At 44.3% G+C, this 14,850-nt stretch overlaps 1 protein-coding gene across 3 annotated transcripts; it reads left to right on the top strand.

The window, feature by feature from the left end:
* The first annotated feature begins 2,386 nt into the window (after positions 1 to 2,386).
* LOC110496222 (uncharacterized) lies at positions 2,387 to 14,379 on the top strand. Of its 3 annotated transcripts, XR_005037471.2 has the most exons (12): positions 2,489 to 2,749; positions 3,443 to 3,693; positions 4,107 to 4,478; positions 4,677 to 4,808; positions 4,976 to 5,092; positions 5,395 to 5,626; positions 9,920 to 10,089; positions 10,275 to 10,440; positions 10,587 to 11,157; positions 11,269 to 11,401; positions 13,225 to 13,339; positions 13,676 to 14,379. XR_005037471.2 is itself a non-coding variant. In XM_036952779.2 (11 exons), the coding sequence occupies exons 1-11, from the start codon at positions 2,659 to 2,661 to the stop codon at positions 13,282 to 13,284; spliced, it is 2,295 nt and encodes a 764-aa protein (XP_036808674.2). In that variant the 5' UTR covers positions 2,387 to 2,658; the 3' UTR covers positions 13,285 to 14,379. The 3 variants fall into 3 exon arrangements, 2 of the variants coding, with proteins under 2 accessions (XP_036808674.2, XP_036808675.2); XM_036952779.2 differs by having other exon boundaries at positions 2,387 to 2,749; positions 13,225 to 14,379; XM_036952780.2 differs by having other exon boundaries at positions 2,748 to 2,957; positions 13,225 to 14,379.
* The last annotated feature ends 471 nt before the right edge of the window (positions 14,380 to 14,850 follow it).

The following is a 14,850-nucleotide window of genomic DNA, read 5'->3' as shown; positions in this document are numbered from 1 at the left end:
GTTGAGCGGCGACGAGTGTGTGCATCAAGTCTCAAGTCAGTGGATTCTTGTAAAAATTTACATTCTTCCCACCCTGTACATGTTTGTCCTGTGTCACTGTGTTATTTTCTGTGTGTGTTGTAATCCATCGTTTTTGATAAAAGTACCGTTTTATGTGATGTCTGTCAAACTGCACTGTTTTTGAATGGAGAAGGAAGTTACTTCATGCACTACCACTCTATACTCTTGTATATATATATATATATATATATATATACAGTGCCTTGCAAAAGTATTCGGCCCCCTTGAACTTTGCGACCTTTTGCCACATTTCAGGCTTCAAACATAAAGATATAAAACTGTATTTTTGTTGTGAAGAATCAACAACAAGTGGGACACAATCATGAAGTGGAACGACATTTATTGGATATTTCAAACTTTTTTAACAAATCAAAAACTGAAAAATTGGGCGTGCAAAATTATTCAGCCCCCTTAAGTTAATACTTTGTAGCGCCACCTTTTGCTGCGATTACAGCTGTAAGTCGCTTGGGGTATGTCTCTATCAGTTTTGCACATCGAGAGACTGACATTTTTTCCCATTCCTCCTTGCAAAACAGCTCGAGCTCAGTGAGGTTGGATGGAGAGCATTTGTGAACAGCAGTTTTCAGTTCTTTCCACAGATTCTCGATTGGATTCAGGTCTGGACTTTGACTTGGCCATTCTAACACCTGGATATGTTTATTTTTGAACCATTCCATTGTAGATTTTGCTTTATGTTTTGGATCATTGTCTTGTTGGAAGACAAATCTCCGTCCCAGTCTCAGGTCTTTTGCAGACTCCATCAGGTTTTCTTCCAGAATGGTCCTGTATTTGGCTCCATCCATCTTCCCATCAATTTTAACCATCTGCCCTGTCCCTGCTGAAGAAAAGCAGGCCCAAACCATGATGCTGCCACCACCATGTTTGACAGTGGGGATGGTGTGTTCAGCTGTGTTGCTTTTACGCCAAACATAACGTTTTGCATTGTTGCCAAAAAGTTCAATTTTGGTTTCATCTGACCAGAGCACCTTCTTCCACATGTTTGGTGTGTCTCCCAGGTGGCTTGTGGCAAACTTTAAACAACACTTTTTATGGATATCTTTAAGAAATGGCTTTCTTCTTGCCACTCTTCCATAAAGGCCAGATTTGTGCAATATACGACTGATTGTTGTCCTATGGACAGAGTCTCCCACCTCAGCTGTAGATCTCTGCAGTTCATCCAGAGTGATCATGGGCCTCTTGGCTGCATCTCTGATCAGTCTTCTCCTTGTATGAGCTGAAAGTTTAGAGGGACGGCCAGGTCTTGGTAGATTTGCAGTGGTCCGATACTCCTTCCATTTCAATATTATCGCTTGCACAGTGCTCCTTTAAAGCTTGGGAAATCTTTTTGTATCCAAATCCGGCTTTAAACTTCTTCACAACAGTATCTCGGACCTGCCTGGTGTGTTCCTTGTTCTTCATGATGCTCTCTGCGCTTTTAACGGACCTCTGAGACTATCACAGTGCAGGTGCATTTATACGGAGACTTGATTACACACAGGTGGATTGTATTTATCATCAATAGTCATTTAGGTCAACATTGGATCATTCAGAGATCCTCACTGAACTTCTGGAGAGAGTTTGCTGCACTGAAAGTAAAGGGGCTGAATAATTTTGCACGCCCAATTTTTCAGTTTTTGACTTGTTAAAAAAGTTTGAAATTACCAATAAATGTCGTTCCACTTCATGATTGTGTCCCACTTGTTGTTGATTCTTCACAAAAAAATACAGATTTATATCTTTATGTTTGAAGCCTGAAATGTGGCAAAAGGTCGCAAAGTTCAAGGGGGCCGAATACTTTTGCAAGGCACTGTATATATATATATATATATATAATATATAATAATATATATATAAATGATTGAAACACACGCAGATACACAGGACGAACACAGTCTCAAGGTAGGCATTAAAGAATGGCCTTTTTTTCTTTTTTTTTTTACAAGTATAGACTGACAAGTGTATTCAGCCCAAACTCGTCGCTGCTGGAGTTGGCCTAGTTTTAACCATATGGTTGTACTGTCAGTTGCAAGGAGCGCAACTGTATTCGCCTAATCACTTAATCCAAATGAAATACACATTCTTCTTATTTTTTTATGTTAATGCTATCAATATTTATCGTACGAGTCTCAGAAAAACAAAATAACGAATTTGTTTAGGTAAATGCACTATGCAGAAATCGCTCCGCCATTTCATGGTTGCTAAAATTCTAATAGTTTCAGTTTATGTGATAAAACAAGCAAGTATAATATGTAGAAAATCATTTTACCAGTCTATTCTTAAACTGTTGTGAAATATAGTATTTAACAAAAAATATTGTATTTTCAGCTGTTTGAAGCTGGTGTACAAAAACGAAAGTAAAAGACTAAAAAACTTAAGAACAAGAAGCATAGAAATAGCGCACATAGAACAATTCTAGCACTTCTTAAACGTGCTTTCAATGAAGAATGACAGTTCCATAACACACATTTATATGTGAATTTGTTCGGGTCGACCAAAAAGTGACTTATACAGCTTTAAAGAAGCTGACGGGCAAATGTAGACAATTTGGACAAAACACCTGACATGTGAAACTGGAGTAAAGTGAATAGCCAATGATCGATGATGTTACTGAGCGACAACCAACCAACAACCAATGGTAGGCTTGAATGTTCCCGAGCTCTTCGGGGCGAGACATTTCGGTATCAAGCGGGTAAGTTGACTATCATTGTTTTGTCCATAGCTAACCGTCTAACCACGGTCTTAAAACATTAGCTTTATTATATACATCTGCATTTCATACATAAAGATAGTAAAAGTATTTGTTTACATGTTGTCTTTGTCATACCCCTACCATTTTAACCCCGGAGAGATTGGCGCTTTCCTGAGCAGCAGCTAACATTAGCTTGTTGCTAACTGAGGTTAGCGAGCTAGCCAGCCAACAAGGAAACAACAAACACAACAGTGGTGTTTGGAGTGTTTTTGCAGTAAACGTGTTTTTTTTCCTGACAGAAGTTTCAACCAGCTCAAATCTAGTTAATCAAAAAAATACTTAGTAATTAACTACTTAGCAAGAGTCCTCGACGTTAGCCTAGCATGCTAGCTCACGTTACTGGCGGTCAGTGTCTGTTTTCGTTGTAGATGAGCCTACAAAATATAAACAATGTTTGTTGTTATAACATTTGTTTTAAATCGTGCTGGTGAAAAGGGACAGGGTGGGGTTTACAATGGATAATAGGTAGCAGTGATGTTTGTGCCTGATCCTGTGTAATTGTCGTATTGTAAAAATGGTTGACCATTCATTGTATTGGATAGACTCACTAAACCAGATGGCATGACAGTGGTATGGTACTTTTGAATTTACCCAAGGCATCATTTTAACACAGTTGTTTTTGCCGTCCCTCAGCAAAGAATAGTCCCTATCTGATGGCGGTTGCCTCAGCAGTAGTGATGGACAGCATTGTAATCCTTGATGATGATGAGGAAGAGGAGAGGCCTCAACCCTCTTCATCCACCTCCTCTAAACCCTCAGCCAATCATCGTACTCCCCCAAAAATCCAACAGCCCGCTCCAACTCACATCACCCAATCTCCTTTTGCCACAGTGAAGAAAGAAAGCCATGTTCTTAAAGCAGAAAACCAGAAGCTATTTACTGAGGTAAGAGTGTACATGGATGGATGGTGGAGATGTTTGGTGCAGTCACATTACAAATATGTCAGTGGAGCTGCAACACTGGAAAGCACAACTACGGCTGTGGCTTTGAGTCTTTGCAGGCTATTAGTCCATCACGATCATGTCAGATCACGGAAATCATAACGAATTTGTGCGTGATCCTTTCGAATTTGGGCTTTCCCACATCACTCTTAATCCGTGTTTTTTCAAATCCCATAGTTTTGCAGGCTTTTGCTCAATCCCAGCACTAACACACCTGATTATAACTCATCTTTAAGCCCATGTATTGAGCAGGAACAAAAGTCTGCAACAACCCTGTGTCCCCCCCAGTGGAAAGATTGAACAACATTCTTCTAAACCCTTCTCCCTCGTTCACTCCCCTCCCTCGCTTTGTTCAGTTTGTAGAGTACTGCTCGGCCCACACACAGGACTGCCCTGAGGTCATGACCTTCCTGCACGCCAAGCACTCAAAGGCCTCGCCGAACTTCCTGGCCTCGGTGGAGTTCCGCAACACGCTGGGCCGCTGCCTGACGCGCGCCCAGGCCCGCCGCACCAAGACCTTTGTCTACATCAACGAGCTGTGCACCGTCCTCAAACAGCACTCGGACAAGAGGAGGCAGACTGTCGTGAAGGTGGAGCCTACCGCCGGGGAGAAGAAGGAGATGAAAGAGGAGGCACCGACAGAGGAGCTACCGTCTACCTCGGGGCAGCAGGAAGAGAAGAACGAGGAGGAGGAGGAGAGGAAGACGAAGAAGGCTTCCCGGAGACAGGTCAGCAGCCCCAAGAATGGACAGAGTCCATGACTACTCTATAGCTTTATTACTCTTCTGCCCAAAGTGTGCACTTGGTCACCCTCAAGGGTTTAAAAGCATTGATTTGGTGTAGATTACTATAATGTTTTGCATCTGATAGTTCATCATAAGGAGCAATGTGCCAGGCATATCTTCATATCTCGCTCGCTCTCTCAGATTGCGTACCTGGAGAACCTGCTGAAGATGTACAATGATGAGATCCGGCGGCTGCAGGAGAAGGAGCTGAGTGTCAACGAGCTAGAAGAGGAGGACTCCAGCTACATCCAGGAGCACAAGCTCAAGCGCAAGGTCAGATCACTGAGGCCTATTGGTTCCAATGGCTCAGTTGGTTGGAGTGTGACGCTTGTAACACCAGAGCTGTGGGTTTGATTCCTGCTTGAGCCACAACACTAAATGTGTTAACTGTACATGACTTTGATAGATAGAAGCCACTGAAGTCCTCTCTCTCCTCTCAGATGATGAAGATCTATGATAAGCTCTGTGAGCTGAAGGGCTGCAGCAGTCTGACAGGCCGAGTGATCGAGCAGAGGATCCAATACAAAGGGACACGCTACCCTGAGGTCAACAGAAAGGTAACCAACATATTGTTTATTGACAACCCAATGCTTTTTGACCACTGCTAATTTATGTTATATAGACTATGGATGAATATTAGATTTAAAACTAACCCCAGTATGAGATAATATCAAGGAATAGAAATAAATGCATGAAAACAATAACCATTTAAATTGTATTGGTCGCATGCAGATGTTATTGCGGGTGTAGCGAAATGCTTGTGTTCCTAGCAATTGATTTTGCTGTCCTTAGTGCTTGCTCATGGCGATACAGTACACTAGACCCCTCCTCATCCTGCTCTTCCCACCCCCACTTGCAGATTGAGCGTTTCATCAACAGTCCCGAGGCCCAGCTGAATCCCCCCGACTACACAGACATCCTGCAACATATCCGCCGGGCCAATGAGCGCCACGGCCTCAACCTCAGCAAGAAGCAGCTGACCCAGATCGCTCAGGACGCCTTCCGCGAGACCGGCAACCGCCTACAGGAGAGACGCCACCTCGACATGGTCTACAACTTCGGCTCGCACCTCACAGACCTCTACAAGCCCGGTAAGAGAGCGTAATACACACACCTTTACATTCCTAGTTGGAGCTGTATGTTTCCGTCTGTGCGATGTCTGTCTTTCTGTGTGTGAGAATAAAGAGAATTACACACTAGGCTGGAAATTACGATACGATATTATCACTATACTTATGTGCCGATTTAAAATATGTATTGGGATTCTCATGATTCTATATGTATTATTCGATACTGTGATTTTATTGCGATTCGATGTTTCCAAACATATTGCTCACCATGGGTGTGTTCGTAAATTCGCTCTGGCTATCTACTCAGATTTCTGAGCACTCTCGTTTGAGCATGCCAGAGCGCAGAATAACTGATGAATTCACGAATGTCGGGAAAAACGCATAATTATATTGTTGCCAGCAGCACAGTTACAGTCATCAACACTCTGGATAACATGAAAACAGCCTAACCAGCTCTGCTAGGGCGAGTAAAATGGTCAGTGAGCTGTTCCCACGTTTGTGTCTGGAAGTAGCTAGCCAACGTTAGCCAGTTAGCGTGGGTGCTTGACTGGCATTGTGAGGTCAGAACGCTCAGATCAACCCTACTCCTCGGCCAGAGTGTCCAGTGTGCTCTCTGAACGCTATGAATTTACGAACGGACAATCTGACAACGCTCTGAATTTACGAACACCCTGAGGGCACTCTGGCACTCAAAATTGAATTGACAAACACACCCCCATACACATTAGGGCGGCAGGTAGCCTAGTGGTTAGAGCATTGGGCCAGTAACCGAAAGGTTGCGACATCGAATCCCCGAGCTGACATGGTAAAAATCTGTTGTTTTGCCTATGAACAAGGCAGTTAACCCACTGTTCCTAGGCTGTCATTGTAAATAAGAATGTCTGTTCTTAACTGACTTGCCTAGTTAAATAAAGGTTTAAAAAAATACATGTATGTATGTGTGTGTGTGTACCCCACACCCTCTGCTGCAGAGAGACATAAATGAGAAACATTGTGTGTGAAGCTGTGAACCTGGTAGTTGACACACAATTACAGAAAGAGTGACACCAGTATGCTGCTTTGTGGATGCTGCTTTGTGGTCAGACTCCGGAGACGGGCACATCGTGCACCACTCCCTAGCATTCTTCTCGCCAATGTCCAGTCTCTTGACAACAAGGTTGATGAAATCCGAGCAAGGGTAGCATTCCAGAGGGACATCAGAGACTGTAACGTTCTTTGCTTCACGGAAACATGGCTCACTGGAGAGACGCTATCGGAGGCGGTGCAGCCAGCGGGTTTCTCCACGCATCGCGCCGACAGAAACAAACATCTTTCTGGTAAGAAGAGGGGCGGGGGCGTATGCCTTATGGCTAACGAGACGTGGTGTGATCACAGAAACATACAGGAACTCAAATCCTTCTGTTCACCTGATTTAGAATTCCTCACAATCAAATGTCGACCGCATTATCTACCAAGAGAATTCTCTTCGATTATAATCACAGCCGTATATATTCCCCCCCAAGCAGACACATCGATGGCTCTGAACGAACTTTATTTGACTCTTTGCAAACTGGAATCCATACATCCTGAGGCTGCATTCATTGTAGCTGGGGATTTTAACAAGGCTAATCTGAAAACAAGACTCCCTAAATTGTATCAGCATATCGATTGCGCAACCAGGGCTGGAAAAACCTTGGATCATTGTTATTCTAACTTCCGCGATGCATATAAGGCCCTGCCCCGCCCTCCTTTCGGAAAAGCTGACCACGACTCCATTTTGCTGATCCCTGCCTACAGACAGAAACTAAAACAAGAAGCTCCCACGCTGAGGTCTGTCCAACGCTGGTCCGACCAAGCTGATTCCACACTCCAAGACTGCTTCTATCACGTGGACTGGGATATGTTTCGTATTGCATCAGATAACAACATTGACGAATACGCTGATTTGGTGTGCGAGTTCATTAGAATGTGCGTTGAAGATGTCGTTCCCATAGCAACGATTAAAACATTCCCTAACCAGAAACCGTGGATTGATGGCAGCATTCGCGTGAAACTGAAAGCGCGAACCACTGCTTTTAATCAGGGCAAGGTGACTGGTAACATGACCGAATACAAACAGTGCAGCTATTCCCTCCGCAAGGCTATCAAACAAGCTAAGCGTCAGTATAGAGAAAAAGTAGAATCTCAATTCAACGGCTCAGACACAAGAGGTATGTGGCAGGGTCTACAGTCAATCACGGACTACAAGAAGAAAACCAGCCCAGTCACGGACCAGGATGTCTTGCTCCCAGGCAGACTAAATAACGTTTTTGCCCGCTTTGAGGACAAAACAGTGCCACTGACACGGCCTGCAACGAAAACATGCGGACTCTCCTTCACTGCAGCCGAGGTGAGTAAAACATTTAAACGTGTTAACCCTCACAAGGCTGCAGGCCCAGACGGCATCCCCAGCCGCGCCCTCAGAGCATGCGCAGACCAGCTGGCCGGTGTGTTTACGGACATATTCAATCAATTCCTATATCAGTCTGCTGTTCCCACATGCTTCAAGAGGGCCACCATTGTTCCTGTTCCCAAGAAAGCTAAGGTAACTGAGCTAAACGACTACCACCCCGCCCCGTAGCACTCACTTCCGTCATCATGAAGTGCTTTGAGAGACTAGTCAAGGACCATATCACCTCCACCCTACCTGACACCCTAGACCCACTCCAATTTGCTTACCGCCCAAATAGGTCCACAGACGATGCAATCTCAACCACACTGTACACTGCCCTAACCCATCTGGACAAGAGGAATACCTATGTAAGAATGCTGTTCATCGACTACAGCTCGGCATTCAACACCATAGTACCCTCCAAGCTCGTCATCAAGCCCTGTGCAACTGGGTACTGGACTTCCTGACGGGCCGCCCCCAGGTGGTGAGGGTAGGCAACAACATCTCCACCCCGCTGATCCTCAACACTGGGGCCCCACAAGGGTGCGTTCGGAGCCCTCTCCTGTACTCCCTGTTCACCCACGACTGCGTGGCCACGCACGCCTCCAACTCAATCATCAAGTTTGCGGACGACAACAGTGGTAGGCTTGATTACCAACAACGACGAGACGGCCTACAGGGAGGAGGTGAGGGCCCTTGGAGTGTGGTGTCAGGAAAATAACCTCACACTCAACGTCAACAAAACGAAGGAGATGATTGTGGACTTCAGGAAACAGCAGAGGGAACACCCCCCTATCCACATCGATGGAACAGTAGTGGAGAGGGTAGTAAGTTTTCAGTTCCTCGGCATACACATCACAGACAAACTGAATTGGTCCACTCACACAGACAGCATCGTGAAGAAGGCGCAGCAGCGCCTCTTCAACCTCAGGAGGCTGAAGAAATTCGGCTTGTCACCAAAAGCACTCACAAACTTCTACAGATGCACAATCGAGAGCATCCTGGCGGGCTGTATCACCGCCTGGTACAGCAACTGCTCCGCCCACAACCGTAAGGCTCTCCAGAGGGTAGTGAGGTCTGCACAACGCATCACCGGGGGCAAACTACCTGCCCTCCAGGACACCTACACCACCCGATGTTACAGGAAGGCCATAAAGATCATCAAGGACAACAACCACCCGAGCCACTGCCTGTTCACCCCGCTATCATCCAGAAGGCGAGGTCAGTACAGGTGCATCAAAGCTGGGACTGAGAGACTGAAAAACAGCTTCTATCTCAAGGCCATCAGACTGTTAAACAGCCACCACTAACATTGAGTGGCTGCTGCCAACACACCGACTCAACTCCAGCCACTTTAATAATGGGAATTGATGGGAAATGATGTAAAATATATCACTAGCCACTTTAAACAATGCTACCTAATATAATGTTTACATACCCTACATTATTCATCTCATATGTATAAGTATATACTGTACTCTATATCATCTACTGCATCCTTATGTAATACATGTATCACTAGCCACTTTAACTATGCCACTTTGTTTACATACTCATCTCATATGTATATACTGTACTCGATACCATCTACTGTATCTTGCCTATGCCGCTCTGTACCATCACTCATTCATATATCTTTATGTACATATTCTTTATCCCCTTACACTGTGTATAAGACAGTAGTTTTGGAATTGTTAGTTAGATTACTTGTTGGTTATTACTGCATTGTCGGAACTAGAAGCACAAGCATTTCGCTACACTCGGATTAACATCTGCTAACCATGTGTATGTGACAAATAAAATTTGATTTGATTTGAATGTGTGGGAACTATAAGTTGATGGACTACAAAGTCACTAACTCTCTCACTTCCTCCCCCCCTTTTCATTTTGCCCACTCTTACCAGCCACTGACCCTGCCCTGTTGGACCCCACGTTGGCCCGTAAGCTGCGCTCTAACCGGGAGGTGGCTCTCTCCAGCCTGGAGCAGGTCATCTCCAAATACGCCCTGAAGCAGGATGACACAGAGGAGGAGGAGAGGGCTAAACGGATAGAGAGAGAGAGGCAGAAGAAAGAGGTAGGAGGAGGAGAAAGGTGTTGAAGGAGACCAATTTACATTTTAAAAATGTTTTGTAATTCTGACCTGTTGTGGAAAAGCGTTGGCTGACTACATCTGCTTTGAAAATACATGGTATTTATTTACATAAATTACTATATCTGTCACCACTCACTGTCTGTCTTTTCTGTGTGTGTCAACGGAAGGGTCAGTCATCGGCGCTGGAGGCCACCACAGCCGATGACAATCCCCTGAAGAAGGGAGAGGATGGTGAGGAGCAAGTTGAGGAGGAGGATGATGATGAAGACGACGAGTCGTCTGATCCAGACATCGAGGAGGAGATCCAGGCCAGCAAATCACAAGCAGGGCCAGGTGATGAGGATGATAATTTGCATTTACACGGCACCTTTCTCAAATTCAGTGTTTTAACCCGGTTTATCCTGGGTTTTGGCAACAACATGGAGAAATCAAATTTTAAAAATCTGTTTTCAACTGATTTGGGTTTTCTTTTTTTTCAGAGGATGATGAGGAGGAGGACAACGAAGTAGAGGCAGCAAACGAGAGTGAGAACGAGGTGGATGGTGGGAGTGACAGAGACCAGGATGGAGGAGAGGATGAAGAGAACGCTGAGGTGGACAAAGACTCCGTGATGAGCGGAATCAGCCCCATTTCCCGGGTTGACACCCCACGGATCTCCTCCTTAGTCGACGAATCCCCCACAGACAGCCCCAGCCAATCAGAGGCGATGGAGGTAGACAAGGGGAACGAATCATCCAATACCAACCTGACAAAGGAGGACATTGTTTCCTCCAATCACGTTTCAGCTGTGTCAATAAGCACTAGTGTGGAAACGAAGGACTCCTCAGCCTCCCCCATGGCGGCGAATCAGGTCTCTTTGCCACCGTCACCGGTGCTGATTTCGACCAATGAGGACTCCTGCACGGTCATCACTGAGACGAGGTCAGCGAATTGCAGCCCCAGGCCACCCAGTCCCAAAGACACCTGCAGAGGCAGGAAGAGAAAGAGAAAAGAGGAGGAGGTGAAATCCAGGAAGTCTTACAACGGGGTTCTAAGGCACCACAATGGGAGGTAAGGCTGTAGCACCAAAATGAATGATGGAATAAAAAAATTCCATGGAGATACCTATCCATTTTCAAATGTGGAGACTTGAATGAATGAATTCTCTCTGTCCGTGTGCAGTGACCGTGACCTCCCTCTGGACATGGATGTGGTGACCAGTAGCCCCCTGCAGGCGGACTCCACCAGGGCAGACTCTCCCACCCAGGAGATGGTCACCAGCTCCCAGTGCACCCCGCCTCCCAAGAAAAACAAGGTGAGGGTAAATGATGATTGCTGATGTTTAAGTATCATGACACGACACCTTTTTTCCACGTATGCTCAGCATATCAAACATACAGTGCATTCGGAAAGTTTTCAGACCCCTTGACTATTTCCACATTTTGTTACGTTACAGCCTTATTCTAAAACGGATTCATGTATTCCCCACCCCCCACCCATCAATCTACACACAATACCCCATAATGACAAAGCGAAAACAGGTTTAATTTAAATAGAATACCTTATTTACATAATTATTCCGACCCTTTGCTATGAGACTCAAAATTAAGCTCAGGTGCATCCTGTTTTCATTGGTCATCCTTGAGATGTTTCTGCAACTTGATTGGAGTCCACCTGTGGTAAGTTAAATTGATTGGACATGATTTGGAAAGGCACACGCCTGTCCCACAGTTGACAGTGCATGTCCAGTGTTTCTCCTTTTTGCTGTGGTGCTTGCGCCGCAGCAGAATCATTTCCGCCACACAACAACAAAAATATGGAACATGAACAAATATTTTTGCTGAGGCGCATTTTGAGGATGCTAGAACAGTCCACATGTACTTTTCCTCTGCAAACAAAACAAGTAATTCATAGAAAAATCAAACAACCCCATAGAACAGCTTATATATATATATATATATATATATATATATATATATATATATATTACACACACACATATACCTAAATATTCCTCTTGTGGCGCATTCATGTTACAAGTGCTATAGGGAGGGAAACATGCATTCGATGCTGCTGCTACTCTGTTATTATCTATACATAGTCACTTTAACTCTACCTACATGTACATATTACCTCGACACCTGGACAGTGACTCTGTACCGGTACCCCTTGTATATAGCCTCGCTATTATTTACTGCTGTTTTAATTATTTGTTATTCTTATCTTTTGGGGGGTATTTTCTTAACTGCATTGTTAGTTAAGGGCTTGTAAGCATTTCACAGCGCGTGTGACAAATAACATTTGAATAAACCAAGATTGAACTCTTTGGCATGATGGCCAAGCCTCACGTCTGGAGGAAACCTGGCACCATCCCTACGGTGAAGCATGGTGGTGGTAGCGTCATACTGTGGGGATGTTTTTCAGCTACAGGTACTGGGGGACTAGTCGGTATCGAGGGAAAGATGAACAGAGCAAAGTACAGAGAGATCCTTGATTGAAAACCTGCTCCAGACCTCTCAGAACCTCAGACTAGGGTGAAGGTTCACCTTCCAACAGGACAACGACCCTAAGCACGCAGACAAGACAAAGCAGGAGTGGTTTCGGGACAAGTCTCTGAATGTCCTTGAGTGGCCCAGCCAGAGCCCAGACTTGAACCCTATCTAACATCTCTGGAGAGACCTGAAAATAGCTGTGCAGCAACGCTCCCCATCCAACCTAACAGAGATTGAGAGGCTCTGCAGAGAAGAATGGGAGAAACTCCCCAAATACAGGTGTGCCAAGCTTGTAGCATCATACTCCAGAAGACTCGAGGCTGTAATCGCTGCCAAAGGTTCTTCAACAAAATACTGAGTAAAGGGTCTGAATACTTATGTAAAAGTGATATTTCGGTTTACTTTTTATAAATTTGCAAACATTTCTAAACTTGTGTGTCGATTGAGGGGGACAATTGAATCAATTTTACAATAAGATTGTAACAAAATGTGGGGAAAGTCAATGGATCAGAATACTTTGAATGCAGTGTGTGTGTGTCATGCTCTAACTCCACTGCCATGACATATCACCAAACATTTTTGTGATGACGTCACTTGTGTACACTATACAAACCTCTTAACAATCTCCACTTTGTGTCATTTTCAGGTCAACGTGGCCACTCAATGTGACCCGGACGAAGTGATCGTCCTATCGGACTCGGAATGACCTCTGCCCCAACCCTACTGGGTGTTCAGGCTTCCCATTGCTAGCCTGGAACCAGGTCTGTTTATGCCGCACAAACAGATCTGGGACCAGGCCATCCCATTACTGCCTCTTGACTTCCAAATCAGTGCCTGCTAATGTGAACTCTTGAAAATGCACACATTTTCAGATGGGAGAGAGCAAACTTTTCATTACAAATTGAAACTGGCAATGGACGTGGTAGTTTACCACCAGTGTTTACATTTTGTATTTATATGCCAATTTTTGCCCAGCGTCTGGATTGTGTGAGGGAGCAGTATCACGTCAGGTTATTTTTGTATTTTAGCTGTAAAAATGAGTTCAATTAGATATTATTTTACCCGTTTTTATATATTTCTTTTGTCAATCCTTTTAGGTGGGTGAATGAATGGGTGTCTGTTCGTATTCTAGAATGCCGGCAATAGAAGATGAACCAGCGGAACACCGAAGTACTGTATCATAGATTTTATACAGAGCCAATACACAATCTACATGTCCAACTGTCAGCGTAATCATGGATCATTTGCTGTGTCCACATAGTGCAACCTAATGGCCTGAACAACGCTATTTCTCTCAAGTAGTTACAAGAGCAACTTGGTGGCAGATTGGCCATTTGTGTTCAAGGTGCCAAATGAACATAATTGAGCAGATGCATTGACGTAAACTGCCAGGTACAGCTTTGCGTTAACGTGAAATGTAGTGCAGTGACCTACTTTATGCAGGCATAACCCCCCCCTGAAGAAATGTTCACATTGACTTCGCAGAAATAGCTGTGTTCATGCTGATGGGTGTTGTTGTAGGGGAAGTTCATCTCGGCATGTAGTAAGCAGGTAGGTGTTTAGGTTGATTTTGCATCAAAGGAACGTTCATAGCGCCTCTTGCTTGAGACTGCAAACGGTGTTAATGATTTAATCAGACTCATTCTTTTTCAAACCTCCCTAAGACACTGATTGGATTCCGTTGTTTTGACCAATTCAAGAGGGTTACGGGGAAGGTCACTTATTTGTTTTCTAATTTTCCTTTTAGTACACTGAGAAGCAAAGATCACATTTCCTTTTAAATAAACTTTGATAAATGAAAGTGCTTTGTGGTAACTCATTTAAAGCAATTAGGTAAGTTGTCCTTGCAAGCAAAGCGCCACATTGTTGCCCAACGTTGTTGAACAAGGCAGGCAGATTTTCCATGAATAAAGCCAACGTGGAATTAGTAATCACATGTCAGAAATGCGTGTTTGTTCTACATACCATATTTCTATCTGAACACTCCACAGGTGTTTTGTGGGTAAAGGCATAGAAAAACATTAATTGTACATTTGGAAATGCGAAAACAGATTACAGAAATTGACTTTATACTTATTTAACTTGGCAAGTCTATTAAGAACAATGTGTGCTTTGTGGACCTAGATCCAACCCTGGGGGGGGGTCATTTTTGCAAAAAATGACATACCCAAATTCAACAAAATGTGACTGGTAGAACGGGTGCTGTATGTGGAGGATGAGGGTTGCAGTAGGTATCTCAGAAGGGAGTGAGACTTGAGGGTTTTATAAATAA

This window comes from Oncorhynchus mykiss, chromosome 18 (assembly GCF_057628025.1).
Source record: "Oncorhynchus mykiss isolate SJ-2025 chromosome 18, ASM5762802v1, whole genome shotgun sequence".
Classification (NCBI taxonomy): Eukaryota; Metazoa; Chordata; class Actinopteri; order Salmoniformes; family Salmonidae; genus Oncorhynchus; species Oncorhynchus mykiss.
The sequence above is the reverse complement of the archived record's forward strand: the minus strand, read 5'-3'. Positions and strand labels throughout refer to the sequence as shown.

What these genes read in the sequence shown, in the direction of transcription:
- LOC110496222 (XM_036952779.2), top strand. Translation starts at nt 2,659, where the DNA reads ATGATGTTACTGAGCGACAACCAACCAACAACCAATGGTAGGCTTGAA. An exon ending in AGAAGGCTTCCCGGAGACAG is followed by an intron (nt 4,479 to 4,676) that starts GTCAGCAGCCCC and finishes TCGCTCTCTCAG; the next exon opens with ATTGCGTACCTGGAGAACCT. An exon ending in AGCACAAGCTCAAGCGCAAG is followed by an intron (nt 4,809 to 4,975) that starts GTCAGATCACTG and finishes CTCTCCTCTCAG; the next exon opens with ATGATGAAGATCTATGATAA.